Genomic DNA, 27,349 nt, shown 5'->3' with positions numbered 1-27,349 from the left:
TTTCTCATGTCTAGGGGTGACTCTGGGCTATTCCTCCTGAAACTACATTAAGGATTTTAATGAATTTTCCTGAAAATTACAAGAAATAGGGAAATCATAAAGGTGAATACTGCTTAAAAAAAAAAAAAAAGAGGGAAATCAGAGATTTGTAGACAGTGGCCAGAGACTCTATTTGGTATTAAATACCCTTCACTAAGTGGCATTTAAGGACCCACAAGCTCATGTGCTGTGCAGATCATATTCCAGAAACATTACTTAGATAGTCAGCATTGAAATTTCAAAAGCATGATTAGTCAGAGTGTGTGTTTTCTTTACTTGGGGCTGGAGGGAAGAGAGCCACATTGACTCTAGATGACGGTGATGAGACGCCCACCCCCTTTTCTGGGTCTTCAGATGAACTCAGTCTTGTTTAATGTCAATAACCAGTAAGGAGATATTTTTTTTGTTTGTTGGTTTTGTTTTGCTGAATAGATGAGTGGGAAGACATAGCATGAAATTAAAAGCAAGCAGAGGTTTTATTTAAAGATCAGATGCTTCGGGGCATCAGTATTTTAAGAGATGAAATTGCTGCCTTATAGGAGGGCCTCTTTAGGAAGAAAATCGGGATCAGAAAGAGATCTCCAAACGTCATTTCTCAGAGATAAGGACATCTTATTAATTATTATTATTTTGAGAAAGAGAGAAAGCTTGCGTGCAAGTGGGATGGGAGGGGTGAGGAGCAGAGGGAGAGAGAGATTCTCAGGCAGACCCTTCGCTGAGCGGGGAGCCCCTGATGTCATAAACCTGAGATCACGACCTGAGCTGAAATCAAAAGTCAGCGCTTAACCAACTGAGTCACCCAGACGCCCTGAAAACATCTTATTTTTAGAGGTCACTAGAATCACTCCTGTCCCAGGGATATAGTCTTCTCAATTTCATGTGGTTTGAAGAGCTTTTGGTGCAACGTTTTGACAGTATCTCTGAAACTTGAGAAGCAGGTCATTTTCTCTCTTTAAAAAGCCTTCCAAGTTTAAAGGGCTCCTTTTTTTTGTGGATTACCTTGCATCCTTTCTAAATTCATGGAATATAGAATAGTATAATAAACACCCATGTACCTATCACCCAGTTTCAGCTGTGATCAACATTTTACTAATCTTATTTTGACAAATACATACATAGTTTTTAAAAAGATTTTATTTATTAGAGAGAGTATGAGCAGGAGGAGGGGCAGTGGAAGAGGGAGAAGCAGACTCCCTGCTGAGCAAGGAGCCCACCCCTGGGCTCGACCCCTGGACCCCTGAGATCATGACCTGAGCTAATGGCAGATGCTTAACTGACTGAGCCACCCAGGCGCCCCAATCTTATTTTGTCAAATTTTAATTTTTATATTTTATTTGCTTATCTTAAAACAAATACAAGATATGTTGTCTGCAGATCAGTCCTTATACACCTAATAGTTGAAGGCTTTACAAAATAACATGACCACATTATTATTGTCAGACATTACAGAATTGACAACTTTTTGGAATCTTAAGAAAACCTTTAAAAATTATTTTACAACTCTTGTTTTCATAAGTTTTATTTCTGCATCTCAGAGATGGACTGCCCTTGGGGTGGAATGGTTTCATATGGAGACAGAGCATCTTAAGGCTAACTTGTTAGAAAACATGGCTGTGTAGGGGAAAGCATAGAGGGATTCAGGAATTCAATCCAGTTAGCTCACAGAAATTAGGGCTGTGGCTCATCTAAAATTTTTATAAATATGCATTAGTGATGGAGTCATCAGCTTCTGCATTTAGCCTTCTGCTTATTTCTAGAAATTTAAAAATAGTTTGGGAATTCTCTGTGCTTGTGTTTAAATAAAAGGGAGGGCTGAAATAGTTTCACCATATTCAGTTGTGCACTGTTTGAGCAGTTTGGTTCTAGATTGAATATACTGTTTGGAGCTATGGCTGTTGACTTATAAAATAACTCTCAGTCATAAAAATGGTTAACTTTTTTTTTTTTTTTTTTTACTTTTATGTTAGATCTCCACCCAAAATGAGGCTTGAACTCAACAACCCTGAAATCAAGAGTTGTATGTTCTACCAACTGAGCCAGCCAGGCACCCCCAGATGGTCAACTTTTTAAGCGTTCTTGATAGATGGGCTTATTAATATCTTGCAGCTCTGTGTACATGTGGCGGTGGGGTCCTTACAGTCTCTTTCAAGCAGGATAACTTGCCTTTGCTACCTGAGGGTCAAACCAACTAGGATCCCCAGGCAGGAGAGCCTGCATCTCTTGAGTCATTGTTTCCTTATGTCTAAGTCTGTGCCCAGGCTCTGGCCATCTTTTTTTTTTTTTTAAGATTTTATTTATTTGACAGAGAGAGAGAGACAGTGAGAGAGGGAACACAAGCAGGGGGAGTGGGAGAGGGAGAAGCAGGCTTCCCGCCGAGCAGGGAACCCGATGCGGGGCTCGATCCCAGGACCCTGGGATCATGACCTGAGCTGAAGGCAGACACTTAATGACTGAGCCACCCAGGCGCCCCCCGGCTCTGGCCATCTTATTCTAGTGGTGCCCTGTGTCTTGAGCTGCAACCCCATTTGTGTGCAGGATCGGGTATAGCAAGACGCATTCCATGTACACAGCTGTGTCTAATATTGTTGAATCCCCTTGTCATTTGAAATCTAATGCTGACTCCTTCAACACCCTCCTCACTGCAAGAATGGGAATTTTTAAAAGGTGGCCTTAATATGATATAAAAATATTGGAGTAGAATACATACCTTGGTTTGTGCAAGTGGACTGAGGCTCACACAATGGCTTCTCTGAGAGCTTTTCAATTAAGAACGAGAACCTTCCCAGATATTACTCCATTTGAATCTCACACAATCTAAAAACTGAGATGGTCTTAGTCCCCATTTATAATTGGGAGAATGAGCTCAGAGCAAAGGTTCCACAGCTAATGGGAACTGTGTCGTGGTCTCTGCTGTTTCCCGCATACTTTCTGTGGTTAAAAAAAAACAAAAACAAAAAACCAACTCTGGTGTCTCTCCTCCATTTAGACCTTTATGTAAACTGCCTTGCCCTTCTCCTACCCAGACTATTAGAAGATTAGAGGATTAGAAGTCTTCATGTTAGATGTTGTTGAGTGCAGAGGGTGGCCCCATCAGGCAAAATTTCTTGCAGCTTTCATTTTAGAAGGGGAAACGGGCCCGGGACAGGTACTTCCCTTTGGAGCATAGCTGTTGACAGCAAATTACCTGTATAATAAAAACAAGTAAAACTTAGTTAACAGTTGACTTATTACAAACTTATAACATGGGTTAGGGGATGTTCCAAATATTCTGTGAGGTAGATAAAATGAATTCTTATTCATTTTACAGAGAAAGGGAGGTAGGAGAGGCTAAATAATGCACAGATTAATAATAAGAGGCTAAATAATGCACAATAATACATTAATAATAAGAGGCTAAATAATGCACAAGGCCGCAGATCAGACCCTGCTTTCCTGGCCGCCTCCCCGTTGCTGGCCTGGGGCCACCACGTTTCAGGCTAAGACAATGAAGGGACAATTACAAAATGCCGAATTGAAGTACTTAATCTTGCTCCACAGTACCCAGCCCTCCACTCCTTCTGAGCCCACTGTGTTATCTTCCCGCCAGGAGGGAATATGGATTAGTTTGCATGAACAAACTCCTGAAATACGATTTCACTGCTGAGTTTCTTTCTTAAAGCAGTTCTGTTTTCCCATGAAAATTCATGTGACTGGTAGAAATTAGAATTACAATGCTTCACTGTAAAGCAAAATTTTCTTAGCTGCCTTTCACCCATACTAAAAATAAACTGAAACAAAATAACTTGCAAAGGAAAAGCTCTCCCACCACCCAGTTGTAAAAGTAATGGTGTTATTTAGGTAAAGAACAGAACACAAAAATAGAAAAATAAAGGATATCAAATATTCATAGTTCCTTCCCCAGTGACTTTGATACATTACGATATTAACAGTTTGGTAATGTTGCTATTTTACAGTATATTCTCCTATGTATTTATCATTATTTTATGAACACTGTTTAGTTTGCCTTTTAAATTGACTATTACAACATAAAATACATCTCCATACTATTATACACTTTGTAGGTACCATTTTTAATGCCTACAAGATAGGCTATAACCATTCCCCAAATTTTGGATATTTAGAATTGTTTCTCATTTGAAGTTAATTTTGAAAAATCTTTTTTCCTCTTACTCTTTTGTAATGACCTTAACTATAGGAATTCGATCCCATAGTTCAGGATAGTATAGTTTACTATGATTTAGTAAAGCATCCGCTTCTTTTCTTCACTCTCTGTCCTAAAGGTTTATACCGTGTTGAGACTTGGATTTTATAAAGTTTCTGCTTAGATTAGGTTTTACAAAGCTTTCTGCTTAAATTAGTTTGAAATAAAAATGGTTATTTTATAAAAGAAAAGCAAAGCTTTTGAAACCCATAATTCTGTTGGTGTTCTGTAAAGGACCTCTAAATCAGAGGGAAGACTTTTCGCTTAAGCATAACCCAGGCTGGCTGATACTATCACGATGACTTGTGTTCTTACAGCCTGTGCCATGTTTGTGAGACGAGTTTCCCAAGTGAGGAATTCTGCGCTTAAGAAACTCCACGCCCAGGGGCGCCTGGGTGGCCCAGTTGGTTAAGCGACTGCCTTCAGCTCAGGTCATGATCCTGGAGTCCCTGGATCGAGTCCCGCGTCGGGCTCCCTGCTTGGCGGGGAGTCTGCTTCTCCCTCTGGCCCTCCCCCCTCTCATGTGCTCTCTCTCATTCTGTCTCTCTCAAATAAATAAATAAAATCTTTAAGAAAAATATACATATCAATATATCGGGAGCCTCTGGTAGCCTGCAGGAGAGCTGTGATGTTCCTGACTGGGTCTTGGTCAATATATATTTTTTAAAGATTTATTTATTTCAGAGAGAGCGAGTGAGCAAGCAGGGGGAGTGGCAGAGGGAGAGGAAGGGAGAGAATCCTTGAGCCACCGAGCTGAGTGTGGAACCTGACCTGGGGCTCAATCTCCCCACCCTCAGATCATGACCTGAGACGAAATCAAGAGGGGGCTGCTTAACCAACTGAGCCTCCCAGGCGCCCCAATTCTGTTTTTGATTAATGGTGTGGCCGAGGACATTATTAATATGGTAATCACATTTGGAGATCATACGAACAGAGGGGTGGAAGCTTCATGAGAGCAGTTTGGTCCATCATTGCTCAGATGATCTGAAAAGATTTGTGAATCATGGGAAGCCAGGTGATTAGCATGCTTATAGCCCCAGAATCTACAGATTTTAGGGTTCTCCAAGTATTTTCACCTTTGCAATGATAAAATGAATAAAAAGGAAACCAGGCCTTCATATGATATATATCAGTTATGCCTCTCAATAAAAAAAGAAAACTGTCTCTTCCCCCAACACCAGTGCAAAACAAAGAAGTCTACAAAGGCAACATTTGTTAAAGATTTTGTGTAGTGTTACTAGAGTTTTGTTCTTTTTGTTAAGTGCTTAGACAGAGATCGGACAGAGACCTCTCATTCCCTTCTTCCCTTCCTGCCCTCCTGTTAGTGGGTTATTTTTGTCTTATTTTAAACACATAAAGGAATCAAACATTCTCTGTAACTTGCTTTTCCCACTTAAACTGGAGACATCTACCCACATCAGTGTCTCTAGATTTACTGCCTTCCCTTCGATGCTGTTATATGGATTGTGTGTTGTACATCACTCTCCCTATGCCTCAAGTATGTAAAGCCGTATGCATTAGAATAGCGTGCTGGATGGGGCGCCTGGGTGGCTCAGACAGCTAAGCATCTGACTCTTGGTTTCAGCTCAGGTCATGATCTCAGGGTCATGAGATAAGAGCCCTGTGCCGGCTCCGTGTTCCGTGTCTGCTTGAAGATTCTCTCTCTCCCTCTCCCTCTGCCTCCCCTTCTCGATTGCTTGAACATGTGTGCTCTCTCTCTCTACCTCTTAAAAAAAAAAAAAAAGGAATAGTGTGTTGGAGTGGGTATGCACATTTAAATTATTTATAGCTATTTACAAATTGCTCTCCAAAGACATTGTTTACTGATTTATACTCTGATTTCTATTTTTTTTCTGTTTGACACTTTTAAAGGCTTACCTTCAAAATGCTACCTATTAGAATGAAGAAAAAGACATTGAAGTGTTTTCTTTACAAGTTTTATTAGGGGTTTAAAATACCCCCCAGATGGGGGTGTATGGTGGCTCAGTCAGAAGGGCATGTGACTCTTGATCTTGGGGTCATGAGTTCGAGTCCCACATTAGGTGTATTTATTACTTAAATATTACTTAAATAAAAATTTTAAAAACTGACTAAAAATTCCCCCCAGATAATCTTTTTTATTCTGATCATTTGTTTGTGGGTCTTTGTCATATTGACTTCTGGTTGTTCCTGCTTATATCTGCTTAACAGTTCTGCTTCTTGGGTTTTGCCAGAATTGCACTGGTCAGAGCCTCATTTACTACATTCGCGGCAGGACTGTGGGGCCAGTCCCACCTCTGGTGGTCATCCAATGAGGATGCAGACAGAGAGCATCACTTCTGTGGTGGAAGAAGATACTTCAGCAGGCTCATCTCTACCCCCAACACCCTGAGAGTGTCAAGAACTCACCTGTTTGAACATTGTTTGACTCATTCAATAAAGAGCTTGATAATCCTGGGGCACCTGGCTAGCTCAGTCAGTAGAGAGTATGACAACTTATTCTCGGGGTTGTGAGTTTGAGCCCCCTGTTGGGTGAAGAGATGACTTAAAGATAAAATTCTTTTTCTTTTTTTTTTTTTTAAAGATTTTATTTATTTGACAGAGAGAGACACAGCGAGAGAGGGAACACAAGCAGGGGGAGTGGGAGAGGGAAAAGCAGGCTTCCCGCTGAGCAGGGAGCCCAATGCGGGGCTTGATTCCAGGACCTGGGATCATGACCCGAGCCGAAGGCAGACACTCAACCGACTGAGCCACCCAGGTGCCCCTAAAGATAAAATTCTTAAAAAAGAAGGGTGCTTTGATGGCTCAGTCAGTTAAGCATCCAACTCTTGATCTCAGCTCAGGTCTAGATCGCTGGTTTGTGAGTTCCAGCCCCATGTTGGGCCCCGCCCTGGGTATGGGGCCTACTTTAAAAAACAAAACAAAAAAGCTTGATACTCCTACTCCTTACTCTGCAAAGGAGCTCAGAGCAAATGGTGGGCAGTCCTGTGGAGGAGGAAGAGGAATGGAGAAGTCTGGTGGTTTTTTTTGCAATGCTTTGGCTGCCATTTTGGATATTCTCTGTTCTTAGAGGAATGAGAGGAAAACACTGTTGCAGGAAGCACTGAGATTTTTTTTTTAAAGCTTGTTGAGTTGTAATGTGGTAATACTTTACAGGAATAAACTCTGGCTGACCCACTCAAAGGATATAAGCTTGAAAACATTAAGGGTTTTGATTTGCTCAAAAGAGGCGTTTACGCTTTTTGAAGCACAAATCCAGTGGGAATAGAAGTTTTCTGGTGCTCACTGTGTTAAGTGCAGAGAGCATGTCTTTCAAGTCTAATGTCTATCTCAGGAGTCAGGGTTCTATAACTGTATTTGTACAAGTGTAAAAGTAAGTTCAAAAGGAATGGAAAAAGCTGTGTGAAAGAATGGAGTAGACATTTCCTCTTTCTTTCTTGTTTGGAAACTTGAATCCTGATAACTGCTTTCTTCCCTGAATTAGATGGCCCTCATACCTCATCTGGCTCCAGTATTCCCATTCCCTGTCACTTAAGTTGTGTCCTTGCCTCTCTGTGTTTACCTCGGCATAACTGATAAATAAATCCTTCTCTTCTGTGGACATTTGAATTATAGACAAAAGAGAGAATGACTGAGGACAAGCCAGATATGTATTAAAAAGCATGTAATTCTTGGGACACTGTGGCTCAGTTGGTTAAGCGCCTGAGTCTTGGTTTTCTGCTCAGGTCATGATCTCAGGGTCATGAGACGGAGCCCTCAGTTGGGCTCCGTGCTCAGCAGGGAGTCTGCTTGGATATTCTCTCCCTGTGCCCCTCCCCCCCAATAAATAAAGCTTAAAAGCATGTATTCTCCCCCTTTTACAAATGCTTATGAATATATACGTACACATAAAGATAGGACTTTAATGTTAAGGAACAGTGGGTTCGGTTTCTTACCACTTGAGGTGACTTTAACTTACTGGTAACTCTCAGAAGCACCTGAATCTTTAACAATAGTATAAATTATATAAATGGTTGGGGATGGGGAAAAAAAGCAAACAAACACTCTTTTTGTCACAAAAAAAAAAATTATCCATCTACAAGGACACATGAGATTTTGTAAATAGCATCTCTAAATGAAACACAGAATGGTGGAAATAATCCGAATATGGTTAGGGATGAAGCCCCATTTTTGTTGTGGAGGGTTGGTCTGTCATGGGCTTTGAATGCTCACTGGAGATTGAGCTTGGGTGGTCCCCTTGCATTGAGACCCAAGCTATGAATATAATAACATTGACTCAAAACTCAGTTTTAATAATGGTCCCTGTCATCAGTTGTCTGCTACCAAAGTTAATACATCAAGTGCCTTTTGGAAGTAGAGACAGTTGCCCTGTGGTCCCTGGGAATAAGTAATCCATAATTATCACACTTTGTGTATAAGGAGGGCTAGCAGCGATCTCCAGTTTTAAGACTCATTTGATGTCATTTAATGTGCTTTGTTATATGTAAGGGTAGAGGAAGGTTTGTGTCTGAATCCTATAGGTATTTCACGTTTAAAGACAAAGACAGTTTGGATCCCGGTTAAGGTATCTTGAGTTTGACAATTCATAAAGAATTATGAGACGTCTTTCAAGAATTATAGAAATTCTCTAGGACTCTAAACTCTGTAAAACTTCAGACTTCTGGTTACTAAACAAGAGGCACAGTTTACTGCATTGAAAAATGGAGGCATTAAACCTGCTTTCCCATGAGCCCCATTTAGTTTGCCGTATCATGGTGCATACGTCAGCGTTTTTTTAGGTTAGATTCATTGTGTTTCCATGGATCCCATAGTAATATGTGTTCTCTGCTTTCGTCCTCATAGCTCTTCTTCACGTTATTAATCAAATCTGAGCCTGACGTGTTCACATAACTAGTGATTTTTAGTCCAAATACTCTTCAACGCTGACATTTTTGCTAATGGGCATTGTGAAGACCTTCCCCTCCCCCTGCTTTTGTCTTTAGGTTTCACTTAAGACTCCTGTCTTTCGTATTTTGGTAAGAGAAGACTTAAAGTGGAAATGTAATCTGAGTATTCTGTCTAATAAATAGACTCAGCATGGGTATTTTGAAGCCAACTATTCCTTCTGGAGAGTAAGTATTAAAGTACAGTGGTTATTATTTCAGGAAGCAGCTCATGCCGTTGAAGGGCAGCTTTGCTGGGAGCCGGGAACAGCCAGGTGAAATCAATTTAGCTCGGTTCAGGTCTTCTGGGTTGACTGTCTTGAACCTGCTGTCCCTTCAAGGCTCCAATCAAAGTCAGTGGTTTGACGTGAGGTCGCAGGGACCACACCAGTGCTCCGTTCGCCTGGAAGCATCATTGAATCCTGCCAAGTAGAGTGCCGTGGTTTAGAGATTTCTTTGGAGTAGGCAGGTCTGGGTACTATGGAATACTCTTAATGGCATTGTATCATTATGTAGAGCAACAGGTCCTTCCATAATCTCTAATGCCGTGGGAAAACCCTGGAAGTCGTTATTGAGGAGTGCTGGCCTTCAGGCCCTGGTGCCTCCCTTCTAGGCTGTGGGGCCCGTGGCCAGCCAACCCCAGCCTCTGTGATCACACTGAGGTCCAGTGTCCTCTTCTGTACAATGGAAATACTACCACCCGCCTAAGTTGGTTTTGATAAAACGAGAAATGTATATGAACTTATATGAACTGTAAAGCTTTGTTGAAATCCTGGCGTTCCTAATGGTTATTATACTATTTTTTGCCATAGCCTCAAAACTTTTTACCTATATTCTCAGGATTTACAAAATAATGGACGGGCATATCTATATGTCTACTGTTTTTGCAATGGAAAACATCAATTGCACAGGCTATCCTCTGGGGTAGAGGACAACTGATCATTTTAGTAATATTTTGAGGAAAAATCAACGACTCACAAAAGCACGAGTGACCCATCTCTTTGTGTTGTCCCTGGGTACACTGGTCTTTGAACCATGGGGTTCCTAATTCACCTCCCTTCTCTGCTTCCCCTGTATCCTTTGTCACATGCCCATCGTGTGGGAACTGAGATGTAGCTTTATCTGTACTTCCTCCTCTGTTTGTGACTGGCTCTCTGTATTCTTCCATCATGACCATTGCCCTAATTGTTTCGTTACATGTCTGTCCTTTTTCCTGAGAAGGACACATTGTCACTTAGGTATACTTTGGTCAAATATGCATATCTTGCATCCAATCACAAGGAAACATTGTTTTAAAGAAAACAGCATATGGTAGCTCCGTACCCAGCATGGAGCCCATCCCTGGGCTTGAACTCACAACCCTGAGATAAAGACCTGAGCTGAGATCACCAAGAGTCAGTTGCTTAAGCGACTGAGTCAGCCAGGTGCCCTGAAAAAAACAATTTTTAAAAGTCTATTTTTCAAGTAGTCTGTAAGCTCAAAGGGGCTGGGGCCACACCTGACTTACTCATTGTTGTATCTCAAATAGGCCTGGAATGGTGGGTGTGTAGGTCATGTCTGGTGTTTGGATAAGTGGAAGGGTGTGCTCATTTACCCAGATACAGAGCCCTGTCTGCTTGATAAGAGCTCCTGGGGTACCTTCTATAAGGTAGCTGGATCATCCAGACTAATGACTTAAATCTTCATTATCATTGAAAGTAAGTTTACATGGTTTTGTTTTCTCACCGTAGCTCCTACAGAAGAATGGTCAGCTGTCTAGTGCCAATGGCTTAGCTGAGGAAGAAGAGTTCAGTCCCCAGGAGGGAGCCCTGAATGGCCAGGAGGAAGAAGCCATTGTCACAGATGGTAAGCGCCTTTTCGGTCTCTGGGCAGAAGAAGTAGGGACTCTAGGGCTGACAACACCTGCTATGAATCTGCTGAAACAATAAAAACCAGCCTGGTTGGACCATACAGTGTCCTGCCTGGGGGTGGATGAGGTTGACAACAAAAGCAATCCATTGGTTGCAAAAGGAAGTATATATCAGACCTTTTGGGTGGCCTCGACACTCAGGTATAGGAAGTTCTGCCAATATTTGGGTATAGGAAATGTAGTCATGTTTCGTCTTTCTTAGATGTTTTTGTCTGGAACTTAGATTGGTGGTGTTTTGTTTTGTTTTGTTCTGTTTTGTTTTGTTCTGTTTTAATTGTTGCCTGGTCGCAATTAGTTGTCTGGTATTGATGTGAATTCTTGTTGGAAACCCCAGAGTCGTGGTTGCTTTAAGAGTCAGTGTCTCTCACTCTGGCGAGAGGCCTGCTCCCCTTGCACAGATTTTTCTAGAAGTGTATTTTTCAGGGTGCATGCCGCTCTTTGCCCAAAGTTTGATTTGCTGCATGTTTTCTAACTCTTGAGCCTAGAGGCCCCGTGGGGGTGGTTATTGGAAAGTGAATCACCACATTGTCACTAGTTCGAGTCAGCCCACGTGAGGTCGCAGGGACCACACCTTCGGGTCAGAAGCAGGCACCTTGGCTGGTAGGCCTCAATCGAAGCGCCCCGGGCTGAAGAAGAAACGTCCTCTGCTCTCGAGTTCTTGTTTCATCATTCCATTCAATCATAAACAGGGGAGTAATTTAACAACCACTATCGAGGATGCATAAAAATGATGATTTGGCATGGAGTGAAGTGAGTCTTCCAAGCAATGTGAATTAAGACAAATGAAGGGGAAAGTCCCAGGAGAGGAGACTGGCCATTGCCTTGGTTAAATGAGACTCCTAACATGTGGAACCTGTTTCTCTTCTTGTTCAATGCCCCCATGGAGCTGCTTCAAGCCGCGAGCTGCTTTTGAAGTTGGTGGGAAGACTGATCTTTATATATAACACCACAGGCACAATATAAAGTTAGAAATACATACAGCCTCACAGAAGGGAGGATTTGCATGACCTAGTGTGAAAGTTTCAAATCATCTCCACCAAAAGAACTGGAATGGCCCCAACTCAAATTCCAAAGTCCCATGCTTTGTCCTTCCCATGGCAACTTCTGAATCCAGTCAAGCCACAGCAGGTCTGGAGCCTTCTCTGGCCAAGCCACTGTGCTCAGTGCTGCAGGGAAGATGAACAGACTGACAACCAGCCCACCGCTTACCCATTGCAGGGGAGAGGAAGCGGGTCTCTAGAAGGATACACAAGATAAAGGGAAAGGTTAAGACAGGGTAACATGGTGGGTATCAAATGAATTTGCAAGAAATGAGAGCTGCTCTGAGTTCTGGTGGTGCAACCATTTGAGGTCAGAGCGTGGGTAAGATCTGGGGAGTGGGGGAGATCTGGGACTGGGGGAGATAAAGGGTTAGATTTGTTGACAAGGGACGGGGGCCAAAGTGAGGAGAGTAATAACAGCCAACACCTTGCAAGTTTTTACTGTGGGTCGTGGAACTCTGCCTTTTGTGCATTATGGTCTTTAATGAGGTAGGTAATATTGGTGTCAAGATTTCAAACCCAGGTCAGCAGGTTACCTAGCACAGGCTCTTAACTGCTATGCCTTCACCATGCTGGCCATGTCCACGGGCTTCTCTCCTGGCACAGCGTCATCTGAGCGAAGAGTAGAATGAACACCCAGAGAGGCAAGTGTGCTCGGTAACAGGGCTGTGAAAGCAAGTATTTGGTAGCAATGTGGGATCACTGACGTATGCCATCGAGGGAGCCCCTGGGTCAGGCAGGCTTCCTCTGTGATGCTGATGTATGTGATTGAGAAGAGAAGGTAGAGCAGGAGAAAGGACAGGCCTTAGCAGATGATTATTCCATGGTCTCCCTGAGCTGACCCAGGCTTCTGATCGTGGCCTTGGGGCTCTGAGCAAATAGCAAAGATTTCTTGCAAAAAGAGTGGTAGTTAATATACCTTGTCCTTCAAAAGATCCTGAAAAGGCCTTGTCACCTAGGAAAAGACTGGTGGGTGTCCTAGGCTGCAGAGGTCTCCACCCCAGGCCCTGCCTTTAGGATGAGCTTTTAGGCAGAACTATTAATCCATTGGCTTATTAGCATCTGTAATAAGCTTGGTACACTTGTTTTTTCTTCTGCCTTTTTTTTTGCCTGCCTGGCATTGTAAACACGGATACTTTTTCATGCCCCTTTTTTTTTTTTTAATTAATTTATTTATTTGAGAGAAAGAGAGAGTGGGGGAAGGGGCAGAGGGAGAGAATATCCAAGCTGACTCCCGCTGAGTGTGGAGCCCGACACAGAGGCTCAGTCCCATGACCCTGAGGTCATGACCTGAGGTGAAACCAAGAGTTGGACGCTCAACCAACTGAGCCACCCAGGCGCCCCTTTTCATGCTTTTCTTTTGACTACAGTAATAGCCTATGGTTAGATTTTATGGTTATTTCCAGAATTTCCTTCTACACAGAAGCTTACTAGGATGTATAAACAAAGGCATAATTTAGTATGTAACACTTAATCGTAGGATTGCGGGGACCTGGGTTTCTACTACTGTCCACATCAGTAAGAATAGATCTGACCCATCTTCTTGCCTAGGAGGATTGACCAACTGTGGGATTTGGTCCTGCCATACGTGGATCAGTTCATGCGAGAAAACTATGAACGAGGGGCATTCCTGCTGGAGGGTTTTTAATTTAAAGTGGCTGACTATATTTAGACAAAGCCAGTATGAAAATATTTTCCGACCTTGACTTGTTTGCTTTCTTTCTGAAACCAGACATACTGGTAATTCAGAACCAATCCTCTTCCTATAATGAAAATGGAATCCTGTTTCCTTGTAAACTTTCCTCAAATGACAGAAGATAGGAACTGCCTCCTAAATAAACATCTTCTAATCTGTGCATCAGGGTTAGAAATGTATATGGCAATTTTGGAGAGGACTTGAAGATTATATAATTCCATGGGCCATCTTTTAGAAGGTACACCATCAGGGTTGAGAACAAATAATTATTGGAAAAAAAAAAGGGACCCCTGGGTGGCTCAGTTGGTTAAGTGTCTGCCTTCGGCTCAGGTCATGATCTCAGGGTCCTGGGATCGAGTCCCACATCCGGCTCCTTGCTCAGCAAGGAGCCTGCTTCTCCTTCTGTCTGCTGCTCCCTCTCTCTCTCTGACAAATAATGAAATCTTTTTAAAAAAATGAAAAAATGAAAAAAATTCACAGTAAATTACTTTAGCCTCGGAGATTTTGTCCTTCTGAATTTTTAAAGGTGATTTACCGTTTATTAAAACTGCTTCTGTCCAACAGCAGCCTTTTCCCAACTCGAAAGTTCTTTCATGCCATGCTATTTTCAGCATTCACAGGGGTCATGCAAGTGCCATTAGTTTTGTGGAAAGTCTGCTTTTGTTGAAAGGCTTAAAAAAAGCCCCCTCGATCCTGTCATTTTTCTACAGTCTGTGGCCCCTGGATTTTCTATGAGTTAAATGCCTCAACACAAATGATTTTTAAAACATTACATGTGGATCCAGTTCCAATTTTATATTTAAAACTTTTGCAAATTAAAAACTCAGATTAATAAAAAAATTTAACTTTAGTATCTGTTGTATGCATTTTTCCCCCAAACAGATGGGAAAATTCAATATTACCAAATAAAAAAATTTAAGACCTTCTTTATTTGGATACTATATATTTTTAAAGGTTTTATTTATTTATTTATTTATTCGACAGACAGAGAGAGATAGAGCGCATACAAGCAGGGGGAGTGGGAGAGGGAGAAGCAGACTCCCCGCTGAGCAGGGAGCCTGGTGGGAGCTGGATCCCAGGACCCTGAGATCATGACCTGAGCTGAAGGCAGACGCTTAACCGACTGAGCCACCCAGGCGCCCCTGGATAATATATTTTTTTATTAAAGTGCCTACTCAACTCTGCCATGTGCAATGCAAATACACAAGTGATTGTCTCCGATCTTAATAATTTGAATTTATCATTTACAAGGCAGTTTGTTTCTTTTTGAGATTTGCCTTTCTGCAGAGTAGATACAGCAGACGTTATAAAGCAGGTGAACACCATGATTCCTGATCTCCCTAGGTCATACTGTTTGTATGAACAAACAAGAGTCATTTCCTTGGTTTTTAAATTTTTGTTCGCATGTGCTTTATATAATTTGCATACCCAGAGTGTGAGGACATTTACCGCAGCAGCAATGGAGTGGTTGTGGTGCTCTACCCTTGGCATTTGCCACTCTGGGGCCAACTGCATTAAAGGTAGCAGTCAGGGGCGCCTGGGTGGCTCAGTTGGTTAAGCGACTGCCTTCGGCTCGGGTCATGATCCTGGAGTCCCTGGATCGAGTCCCGCATCGGGCTCCCTGCTCAGCGGGGAGTCTGCTTCTCCCTCTCCCACTCCCCCCTCTTGTGCTCTTTCTCTCTCTCACTCTCTCTCTCAAATAAATAAATAAAATCTTAAAAAAAATAAAAAAAAATAAAAATAAAGGTAGCAGTCAGCTAACCAGGCAGATAGGCTTTGTTATGCTGATCAGAATGGTGAGGAGGAGGGCGCCTGGGTGGCTCTGTCCGTTAAGCGTCCAACTTTTGATTTTGGCTCAGGTCATGTTCTCAGGGTCCTGAGATCAAGCCTTACATGGGACTCCCCGTTCCCAGCAGGAAGTCTGCTTGAGATTCTCTCTCTCCCTCTCCCTTTGCCCCACCCCCACTCTCTCTTTCTCTCTCTCTCTTAAAAAAAACAAAAAAATAAATAAATCTTTTTAAAAAATGGTGAGGAGGGTCACTACTGCAAATGGGAGGCAATCCTGGGAAAAACCCTCTCAGATCCCAAGAAAAATTTAAAAACAGGAAAACCCCCAAATGTTGTCACTTAAAACAGAAGTCTTTTAGAGAATGTGTTTCTTACATTCTGCAGGATTCTACTTTTTCTACATCTGGATACTATCCCCCAGATACAGTAACAAAAATGGAGTATGCCTTGCTCAGCTATCTAGAAGCTTCATTTGCAACATTATGGGAGAATTTCATTTTCCTCATTGTGCTTAATGTCACTGTCTTAGCTTTTATTAAATTTGCTGTTTGAAACCTACCAGATTCTGGTGTTTAGTGCCTTTGGGATATGGAAAGACCAAAAGGTTATTTACTGCCAAATGATCGCAACACTCCCTGTGGACCTTGTTACCTTACAGAAAATCCATTCTGGAGTGACTAGTAGTTTGTCGCTTTTTGATCATCTAATACCTTTATCTGGACAGTGAGTACTTAAGATCCTTTCCATGTCTCTGTTAGAAGATGACCTCCCCCCGCCCCCAATCCATGTTCTTCTGTGAGAGGCTGCTCTCTTCAGCTGTGAAGAAATCCACGATTCAATCGCTTCTCTATTTTAATTGGTGACATAATTGGTACCTTGTTATTTTATTCTCATGAAAACATACATGCCTGTTGCCCAGATGACTACCCTCCATTCCTCCTTTATTTTTTTCCCACATCGTTTGTCAACACGCGGCGTCATTCATGTCTGTCTCTTATCTCCAGCTCTGCTAAAATATAGGAACCACGAGGGCAGAGATTTCTTGGGCTGACGTGGGAGGTCTGTCAGATGCTTCCATGCTGAGTCCCCCGAGGCTAAACCTTGTGTCCGACACCTAGTAAGTGCTTAAGAAATACTTACATAAATGAAGAGCTGGAGTTAACAATATGACCTTTCTGCTCATAGGAGAAGGGCATCTGTTGGCTTTTCACCTTTGTATCATTTGCTGCGCATAAATACCACAGCTTTGTAGATTTTACCCGCCCCCCCCGCCCCCTTTCCTTTGGTGCATTAGCGCTCTGAAAGCTGGATCCTTCTCCGCACACCATGCTGTGCTGTCACAGGTGCTTACGGTACGTTATGCAGGTGTTGCCCGGAAAGGTGAGGTCAGACCCTGCCTGCTCAGGAATGCTATCCAGTGTGAGTGCTCAAACCACAAAGAGCCCCCCCCACCCCCGCTTTGGTTTTTCGAATACAATATTATTGCATGACATGTTCTCAAGCTGTATCCTGTTTTGTAATGTTTTGAAAACTAGGGGAAACACTCACAAAATAACCCTTGAACATCGGCAGGAGTACCGTACTTCGCAGTTTCTGGGAACCGGTTTTTATTCATTCCTCCAGCGGGAATGTTTGTAGCATTCCTCTCTGAAATTACTTATGTCATTGACAAATTTCTGGTAACAAATAACTACTGCTTTCATCTTTAAAGAAACAGATTTATTTTTGAGTAATTAACAGCTAACCTATACAGAGAAGAATTTCTCCCTCGAACTATATTCAAGTCTGGCAGTCCAAAGAACCTTTATTTTTCCTTCTAACTTGATAAATGGTGGGGGTATGAGGAAACAAGGACTTCTGGTCCTCCGTCCCTTTTAGTTCATTCTAAGGGACAAAACCACGGGTAAGGCTGCTCTAGTCACTATTTCTTTGTGTGCCCTTGAATTGAATCTATCCCTTTATCTCGCTGACCATCAGTTTTCATTTGTACAATGAGCATCCTCAGTCATCTCTGAAATTCTGGGACTGAGTAACATCAGTATTGCTAGTGGGTTAGCACTATGATGCTAATGATGGGTTAGCTGTTGAAGACACCCCAGTGACCTTGGGCAGGTGAGAATCTACATGGTAATTTCATTATGCCTTTTTGTGAAAACACTTTTTCTTTCTAGTCTGATCTCAGAAGTCATCTTCTAGATTTGGGGTGCCTGGCTGCCTCAGTGGGTGGAGCATGCGACTCTTGATCTCGGGGTTGTAAGTGTGAGTCCCGTGTTTGGTGTAGAGATTACTTAAAAATAAAAAAGTCTTTAGAAAAAATCATCTTCTAGATTTGAAGTTTTAATTTAATGAAAAGTTCAAGAGGGAAAATTTATTCAAGAATGTCTCAGTAGATATCATTTAGGTAAGAAAGAAAGCTAAGTAGTTTCATAAATGTGGCTACAAGGTAACATAGCTCTCCCCCTGTATGGGAGATTGAAATTATGTAATAAGATTGGTTATGGGTCCCATTTAGTGACAGCTATTGGTAAAAGCATCTGACATTTCTTTTTGCCCTGAAGACTGTCATTCAACCTTGAGTTACTTCGAAGACTCACCTATAAGTAGCTATAGTTTCGAGGCTTTCCCAGTCCACTGAGCAGGGTGAGTGTTCTGGCCCACGTGAGAAGGCACGTGGGTGAGATGGTCTATAGGCTGGTCTGCGTTATGTACCAAGCTTCAGACCCTTTCCTTGGAGGGACTGAAGTGGTCTAAGGTTACTGGTTCTTTAATTGTGACTAAGCCATAATGGAAACATTAAATTTTTTTAGCTATTGCATTTATTTGACAGTCCTTTAGATCTTAGACTGACTCATCCTTAAAACAGTTCCAATTTAGGTTCACCTGGCTGGCTCAATTGGAGGAGCATGGGACTCTTGATTTCAGGGTCATGAGTTTGAGCCCCAGGTTGGGTAAGATAATAAATTTTTAAAAAAAATCTAGTTTCACCTAATGTAGCAACCCCCAAATGGTTCCAGCAATGGTATGTTCTAGAGCACAAGGTCCCTATGTTATATAAATAATGGTGCTTAGGTAACTTACAGAGGATGTAGTCTCTGGGTTTAAATTCTGCCATATTTTTAGCCTATCAGTTGAGTCTTTTTCCTGAGTACCACACGTTGAATTTTTTTCTTTTTTTCTCTTCTTTTTCCTCACTCGTCATTTATTTAGAGTAGTATAAGTCTTCATAAAAGGTATATTTCCCCCAAAATCATTAGTTTCAAAGTATCTCAGCTGATTATTTTTTTATTTTTATTTTTTTTTGAATGTAGCTTTTCCACAGTTTGAATTTTTACGAACTGCTTTTGTAGTTGACGTGTCAGGACAGTGTGACTAGTTATAGGCAAGATGTGATTAATTGAATGGACTGGTTACTTTCACATGTCTGAGCCTGCAGTGTTTAGAATGACAAACAAAGCACAGGGCGGTCACCCTGCTGTATTAGTTTGCTAGAGCTGCCATAATAAAATACCACAGAACAGGTGGCTTATACAATAGATATTTATTTCTTCCCAATTCTGGAGGCTGCAGAGTCCCAAGTTCAACGTGTCAGCAGGTGTACTTTCTCTGAGGCCTCTCCTTGGCTTGGGATGGCCACCTGTTGACTGTGTCCGGTCATTCCCGTATATGTGCATACCACTGGCATCTGTGTGTCTCAATCTCCTCTTTTAAGGATACCTGTCATTTAAAAGAAGGGGGGGGCGCCTGGGTGGCTCAGATATCTGGGTGTCTGCCTTTGGCTCAGGTCATGATCCCGGGGTCCTGGGATTGAGCCCTGAGTCAGGCTCCCTGCTCGGTGGGGAGCCTGCTTCTCCTTCTCCCTTTGCTGCTCCCCCTGCTTGTACTCTCTCTCTCTGTCAAATAAATAAATAAATAGAATCTTAAAAAGAAAGAAAGAAAAAGAAAATAAAGATACCTGTCAGGTTGGATTTGACCCAACCCACCATAACGGTCTCTTTAACTTGATCCCCTCTGAATACAAGCACACTCTGATGTGCTGGGGGTTAGGGCCTTCAACATCTGAATTTGGAGAGGCCACAGTTCAGCCCGGAACACCTGTCTGCATGATTGACAGAACTGCAAAGTCCGGTTTAGTGGCTTCGGTGGAAGGGGACTTAGAGGTGGTCTAGACCCGGCTCTGGCCCCCATTCTGGAGGCTCTTCTGCTCAAACACAGATTTAGGGAGTTTCTCCATAACAGGAAACCCGTTACTCCACCTCAGGGAGAACATGCCTCCCCCCAGCTGTGCTGCCTTCTGGAACCGTATAGAACAAACTCACCTCCCTTTTCCACATGGTGGCCCTTTAAGTATTTGGAAACATTTATCCTGTCTTTTCCTTTAATCTTTTCTTCTCTAGGCAAAACATTGCCAGAGAAAATAAGCCGTCTCCCATTTAAAGAGAAATGCCCGGGGCTTATTATATATTTTGAGTATGAATGTGCTTGCTGGAAGCCTGCCAAGCATAACTGGGTTTCAATTTCAATATTCCCGCCTTTTACGAATTGTTTAATTTCTCCAACTCTTTATAGCACGTGAGAACGTAGTTGGCTTTCCACCAAGTATTATGTACTGAAGGAATGGCTTAGAGAGGAGATAAGTACATTGATGGAGAAGCATATAAAGGAGTGTCTCCTTATCAAGGATGTTGCTAAATGAGCCAAAGCCAAGTAGCGTGAAGAAAATGTCAATATACTTTGATACGTTATTTCTTATGTTGGAATTACAGTCGCTCTCTTGGTATTCACTCATCAGGATCCTCGGCACACAGCCTACATAATGGGATCCAGTAGTTAAAGATCAGAGTAGGATAATCTCCACTTTGCAGATAATTGCCTGTCACAAATAAATGGAGGATGCTTTAGTTTCCACATTAGTAGCTTCCTGCCGAGCCCTCAGTCAGTGGCCGCATTTTCTAAGCTCAGTGAATGAACTTTTTACAAAAGAGCAACATTTTCCTCGTGTGTGTCAAATTTTGGCCTTAAACACCTACCAGTTGTGTTAATTTTTCCATTCATTACTCAAATGCATTAGGATTTTCTGTGTCGTCTTGAGACACGTATCACTGTCAGAATCTGATGCTGACCTGCCTTTTAATCCCTCGGATGGCTTAATAGTGTCCTTTCTGTCCTAAAAATGTTCTGAAAATCTTAGTGATGGATCTCCTTGTGATTCCATTTATCACACGCTGGGTTCTTTAAGTCGAGAAACCCTTCACTTCTGGGAAATTATTTCATCCATTCCCCTCTTTTTCTTTGTTCTCTTTTTGGAATTACTATTACTCAGATTTTAGACCTTTGAGAAGGGCCCTCTTTAAAACTTTTTTTCTCTATTATTTATCTTTTTGTATTTGGCTCTATTTTCTGGGAAAATATCCTAAAGACTAGATTTCGTTTTGTTATCTTATTTTTAATTTCTAAGAACTGAGTTTTTTTTCTAAACATTCACTGTTGAAGTATCCTGTTTTTTCCCTTGGCTGCATTATCTTTCTGAGGATTGATTTGAAGTTTTCTTTCTCTGCATTGCCTCTGTCTCTTCCAAATTGCTTTTTTGTCTTTCCTAATAGGTGTTTTCGTTACATATCTGATTTGGGAGCTGGTTTGTCATATTTAAAAATTGGGGGGGGGCGCGCACCTGGGTGGTTCAGTCAGTTAAGCGTCTGGCTCTGGATTTTGGCTCAGGTCACGATCTCAGGGTCATGAGATCAAGCCCCGAATCAGACTTCACTCTGGGCATACAGGCTGCTTAAGATTCTCTGTTTCCCTTTCCCTCTGCTCCACTCCCCTGCTCGTGTTTGCTCTCTCTCTCTCCTTTCCCACTCTCTAAAATAAATAAATAATAATAATAAATAAAAGTTGGTTGGGATTTGTGTTACTGGGGCAACGTGGCCATTCCTGGATGGTGATCTGATCGATCTTAACATGTCTTTTCTTGGGCTGGTCAGATTCCCCCAAGAACACTCTTGTTTCCTGGGAGTGTTTGGGCTCATTTCTGGAGCCTAGTGAGGGAGAGAGTCTGGGAGTGGGGTGCATAAACTCCTCTTGTTTTTCATGATGGTGCGCTTGGTGTCTTTGAATCTCTGCTCCCCCCACCTCCCACTTCCCTGGCCTGGAGACCAGTTTCACTCCTGTCATCTCCTACCTCATATAGGAGGGATCTACCCTTCTGTGAATGGCTTATTTCATTGTTTCATGTCTTGAGGGTTTGGCTGAGTTGTAATAATGTGACAGGATTTCTATCCATTGTTAGGCCGAGGAGTAATCCATTGTTTGTATATATAACATTTTGTTCATCCATTCATCCATGTCTTGGGTCTTTTAACCTAAATCTACTTGCTTTAGGTCCACTGAGGCTTTTGGAGATTTCTATAGCATAAATGGAGTCACTTTCTCCACTGTTAGTCTAGGATGCAGGTTTGTTGAGGTGCTCGAACCAGTTGCCACTGAAAATTTCTTACCTTTTCTGTTTTTCTCTGACCGTGGAGTGTTATCCATTCAGTCTTGATGATCCATGAGTATGTCTTCTGGAGGGAGTAAAAGATAAATATGCTGTCATGCAGAATTTACTCTTTATCTCGACAGTAAATTTTACATTGACTTTTAAAAAATTATATGCTTTTAACTATCACCCTCTAGATTTGTAGAAAAAGTCATCTTTGCAAGTAAATTGTAATTCATGTTTGCAAGTAAATTGTAATTCATGTGACTATAGCTTAAATATATTTCTTCTGCAAGTGTCGACTTTTGCTTTGTAATTATTTTTCAAGCCGATCTAAATATACTCATAGGATGACCTTTTAAGTAAAAATCATTTAAAGCACTTTATTGTTGTATATGAGTACTATAAAAGTTGGTGGAAAAAATAATATATTTAAACATATTAATTCAAATATATTAACAAATTAAGAGACAATGGAAAAGACAGGTGTACCAATTAAATCAGTCAATGGGAATTTTATTCCTTGCCATGTAGAGGCCACCAAGAACTCATCTGTAGTCCAACTAAGTTAGGTTTATTTAGGTGCTAAACCGATGGAGGATTCCTGCATGGGAGCCCCCGTAATGGGGAGGTGGGAGGACCTTATTATAGGATTTGGGCTTATGCTGGAGAATTCTAGGAGAGTGGAAGGGTCAACTCTAAACTGGACACTGAGGTAGTGTGGGCGATTCTGTGATTGGGTATCTTGGTAATTTCTATCTAGAAGGCTAGGAAATTAAAGCAGGGATAGGATTGTCATTTGCGAAGTGGCAGAAAGAGGGGAACATTCCGGGCATCTGGCTGGCTCAGAGTAGAGCTTGCGAGTCATGATCTCAGGGTCGTGAGTTCAAGCCCCATGTTGGGCATGGAGCCTACTTTAAAAAAAAGAAAGAAAAAGACAAAAAGGAGGGGGAACGTTCAGTTAGGTTTGAAGTTTCAGAGCTGTTCTCTGGCCACATGTCACTATTTAGCACTTGAAATTCTGCTAATCCTATTTGAGGTGTGCTTTGTGAATAAGATACATCCTGGGTTTCAAAGACTTAGTGCAACAAAAAGATTGTAATAATATATTACATATAATAAAATATTTTCATTAATCATTTTTTATACTGAGTCCATGTTGCCCTAACATTATGTTAATATTGGGTTAAATAAAGCATAATAAAATTAACCTCAATTTTTTTTTTACTCATATTCATGTGGCTACTCTAATACTTGAAGTTGTGTATGTGGCTTGCTTGGGGGTTCACACCATGATTCAGGAAGACAGATGTGGAAGGCGCTGGGCCGATCGCCGCCATTGTTTGAGTCTACCTTTGGCTTCTTCTCCCACCCCACCCCAACTCCCTGACTCCTTTTCGTTAAGAATTCAGGCAAATTAAGATCCTTTCTTTCTCTTCTGGTAAAGTGAGGAAAAGATGATCATAGTGATTACACAAGAGGATACTTCTCTTCTTAGGATGCATTTCTGAAAAATTGATGACAAAGGGGCATTCTTGTCTTTCCAGAAATATTTTTCAAAGGATTCTTCAAAATGAGGCTTATCTATATTGAAAGTAGTATTTCTCAACCTTTTTTTCCATTATCGCCCCAGTAAGGAATCTTCTTCGATATTTTCCTAGCACCCCCCCATAACATTTGAATAACACAGATGTATATCAGTTTATCTATCATCTATCTATCTATCTATCTATCTGTCTATCTATCTATCTATCTGTCTATCTATGCTTCATACACAACATAGCCTCCCCATCATGAAACCAGTTTTCTTTATCACCCCTGTTGAGAAGTGCATGGTTTAAAGTGAGCTAATAGCTAACATTTATTCTGCTTCTAGAATATACTCAGTAGTGCTAGTGTTAACTTTCATTTGCACCTCAGAATAACATTCCTGTGGGTGATATATTTATTCTCCCATCAGAAACTTCAATATTTTGCCCTCGCCATATAGCCAACAGAGTCAGAACTAGAAGCTAGCTTTTCAGACTTTGGTATCCTCTTGACAATATCAAAGACAGGGGTGTTCAGACTTAAGATGAATGGAGGATTTGAACACAAGGCACTCAGGAAAGAATTGATTCCTATTTATTCATGTACCTGACCAGATTTGGAAGTTTTTCTTATTTCATAATTTTTAAAAGATTACACTTAAACTTTAATCTCCTTTCAGTTTGCTAATTTCTATGTTCCAGTGATTAGAGAGTTGAAGATCATGAGATTTTGGACCACTGTGCAGTTTTATAGAATATCAGAGGCATTGCTCTGGGGTTCAAGGTCTGGTAGTGCTGGACCCCACCCTGTCCAACCCAAAGCCAGGTGTCCAATGTGCTTGCATTCTAACCATAAAAGTAACAATGCTGTGAAAGATTTGTAAAATGTAGGAAAATATTGGGGCACCTGGGTGGCTCAGTTGGTAAAACATCAGACTCTTGATCTCAGCTCAGGTCTTGACCTCAGGGTTGTGAGTTCAAGTCCCGTGTGGAGCCTACCTTAAAAAAAATAAAAGGACAATATTGAGATAGAGATTGCCCATAATTCCACTATGTTTGGCTTTTGTTATTTTTTTTTCTGGGCCTTCTTCCTCAGCCTAATGTACATATATGCATTTTAAAAAGCAGAATTGGGATTAGATTCAATATATAGTTTGTATCATGCTTTTTACCCTGAACAAAGGTGGACTTCTATATCCATGTAACCATTTTCCTTGTCATTAACTGCTTCAAAGATGTTGTTTTTGCCAAATATTCCACTGAAGGGGTTAGAGACACCATTTTCCTACTAGTGGAACACTTAGGCTCTTCAAATATTGTACACCCCAAGAAATAAATATTCTCATACATAAATCTCTGCCTCTCATTTGGTATATTTCACAGAAACAGAATTGCCAAATCAAAGAATGTAACAATATGGACTCAATAAGGGGAGAAATAATACTTAAATTATGTCATTTTTATTGTTTGTATTGAGTTTTTAAATATTTTCCCCTTGCTTTGTTTTAAACTGTATTGTGAAGTGATTTTTAAATCCCCTTTTAGCTTTTCTGTTATTACGACAGTCCCTTTGAGGAACTATTCACATTATTTGTCTTGAGGACTTTGAGTTAGAATAACCATGTCTATATAAACATGTCCAACTCAACGGGACCATAAAATTCGATGAGCTGGTATTTGTCATGGGGGCAGAGCCCAGGAGAACCTACCCATTCTGTACATGACTTGCCCATGTCATTGAGACAGTGTCTGTGTTCATCTCTTTGGGCAGCTTTGAGCTCACCCTTAGATTATCTTGAAGCTTTTTATTCTTTTAAATATATATTTTTTTAAAGATTTCATTTGAGAGAGAGAGAGAGAAAGTGCACACGAGCGGGACAGGGGCAGAGGGAGAGGAAGAAGCAGACTCCCTGCTGAGCAGGGAGCCCAATGTGGGACTCCAGGACTCCATCCCAGGACCCTGGGATCATGACCTGAGCCGAAGGCAGACATTTAACCGACAGAGCCACCCAGGCGTCCCTTGAAGCCTTGTAAAGGAGTCACAGTGGTGAAGACGCTCCCTTAGATTTCACCTGCTCTCTTCTTGCCAGAGGAAGAGACCTCGCGGATTTTTGGTTGCTTTTCCTCCAAGTTGATGCCACCTTGGAAAGGCAGTGAAACGGTGCGGAGGCCTGGGTTTGGTGTCCATTTCCGCATTTCCCCAGTTCTCATATCTGGGTTTAATACTCAAGCCCCCTTGGAGGCAGGCAGTTAGGGAACTGGTTTACGGGCCCCTGTCGCCTCCCTCTCAGGAAAGAGAGTAAAGCACTCATCTTTATGGTGGTTATTTGTCTGCGGGTTCTCCCACCCTCCAGACCGAGGCCTCTTCGAGTTCCTGTGTCCCTGCTTTGTGTGATGCACCAAACTGCTGACCACCTTTTCCACCTTTAATCCTCTCCACCTTTGACTTCTGATGCCACTTCCTCCTGATTGCCTCTAGTCTCTGTCCGTATCCCATCCTTTTTCAAATTTCCTCTTCCTCCGGGTTCCAGACCTTTCTTATTTTGCATCCATCATTCCCTTCGGATGATCTCATAGATTTGCACAACTACAGCTGTCTTCCCCCTGGCCTCGGACATCTTCCCATCAGCGCATGACTTTTGACGCCTTGCCCGTCCTACCTTGCCATGTATCCTCCTCCTTGGCATTACTGCCCTGTTACCTTTTTATTTTTTTTTAATTTTTTTTATTTTTTATTTTTTTAAAGATTTTATTTATTTATTTGAGAGAGAGAGAATGAGAGAGAGCACATGAGAGGGGGGAGGGTCAGAGGGAGAAGCAGACTCCCTGCTGAGCAGGGAGCCCGACGCGGGACTCGATCCCGGGACTCCAGGATCATGACCTGAGCCGAAGGCAGTCGCTTAATCAACTGAGCCACCCAGGTGCCCCTCCGTTACCTTTTTAATATCACAGTTCAAATTACGTGTCAGCTCTGCTCCAAAGCCTCCAATGGGCCCCTGGAGTCTTCAGAATTAATGTAAAATTCCTTTAAAAAAAAAAAAAAAGCTTTAATGAGATATAATTCATATATTTCAATTGGCCCATTGAAAGTATACCTTGCAGTGGTTTGTAGTATATTCACAAAATTGTACCACCATCACCCCAATGAATTTTAGAACATTTTGATCCTCTCTTAACCCCCAAACCTGTTAGCAGTCAGTCCCTCTCTCCCCACCTCTCAAAATCTCTACCTCTCCCCACCTCTGGTTCTAGGCAACCACTAGTCCAATTTTTGTGGACATTTCCTATAAGTGGAATTAAATATTTCAAGGAGCACCAGGGTGGTGCAGTCGGTTAAGCGTCTGACTCTTGGTTTTAGCTCAGGTCCTGATCTCCTGGTTGTGAGATCGAGCCCCAAGTCTGCTTGAGATTCTCTCTTCTTCTCCCTGTCCTTCCTGCTCCTTTTCTCTCTCTCTCTCTCTCTCAAAATAATAAATCTTAGAAAAAAATTTCAATATGTGCTCTTGGGTGACGAGTTTCTTTCGCTTAGCAATGTTTTAGTTGCTCATCCATGTTATGGCATGTATACTTAATTCTTTTTTTTTTTTTTTAAGATTTTATTTATTTATTTGACAGAGACACAGTGGGAGAGGGAACACAAGCAGGGGGAGTGGGAGAGGGAGAAGCAGGCTTCTCGCCGAGCAGGGAGCCCGATGCGGGGCTCGATCCTAGGACCCTGGGATCATGACCTGAGCCCGAAGGCAGACGCTTAACGACTGAGCCACCCAGGTGCCC

The 27,349-nt window shown here is 41.8% G+C and overlaps 1 protein-coding gene and 1 long non-coding RNA gene across 4 annotated transcripts in view; one reads left to right on the top strand and one right to left on the bottom strand.

Annotated features, from left to right (window-relative positions):
• The window catches only part of AKAP12 (A-kinase anchoring protein 12), a 93,301-nt gene that overhangs the window by 41,760 nt on the left and 24,192 nt on the right, over positions 1-27,349 (top strand). For all 3 annotated transcript variants that reach the window (XM_032407655.1, XM_032407654.1, XM_032407656.1), the window contains one exon: positions 10,872-10,986. In XM_032407655.1, the coding sequence (XP_032263546.1) occupies positions 10,872-10,986 (115 nt within the window). The remainder of the gene's footprint in view (positions 1-10,871; positions 10,987-27,349) is intronic.
• Positions 2,839-26,562, bottom strand: LOC116634410. The gene is made up of 3 exons (XR_004299964.1): positions 26,512-26,562; positions 22,066-22,131; positions 2,839-3,223 (listed from the first exon to the last, which is right to left on the bottom strand). It is a non-coding gene; the product is annotated as an uncharacterized LOC116634410 (long non-coding RNA).

This window comes from Phoca vitulina, unplaced genomic scaffold, assembly GCF_004348235.1.
Source record: "Phoca vitulina isolate PV1807 unplaced genomic scaffold, GSC_HSeal_1.0 scaffold9, whole genome shotgun sequence".
NCBI classification, from domain to species: Eukaryota; Metazoa; Chordata; class Mammalia; order Carnivora; family Phocidae; genus Phoca; species Phoca vitulina.
Note: the sequence above shows the minus strand (reverse complement) of the source record. Positions and strands in the feature narration are given on the sequence as shown.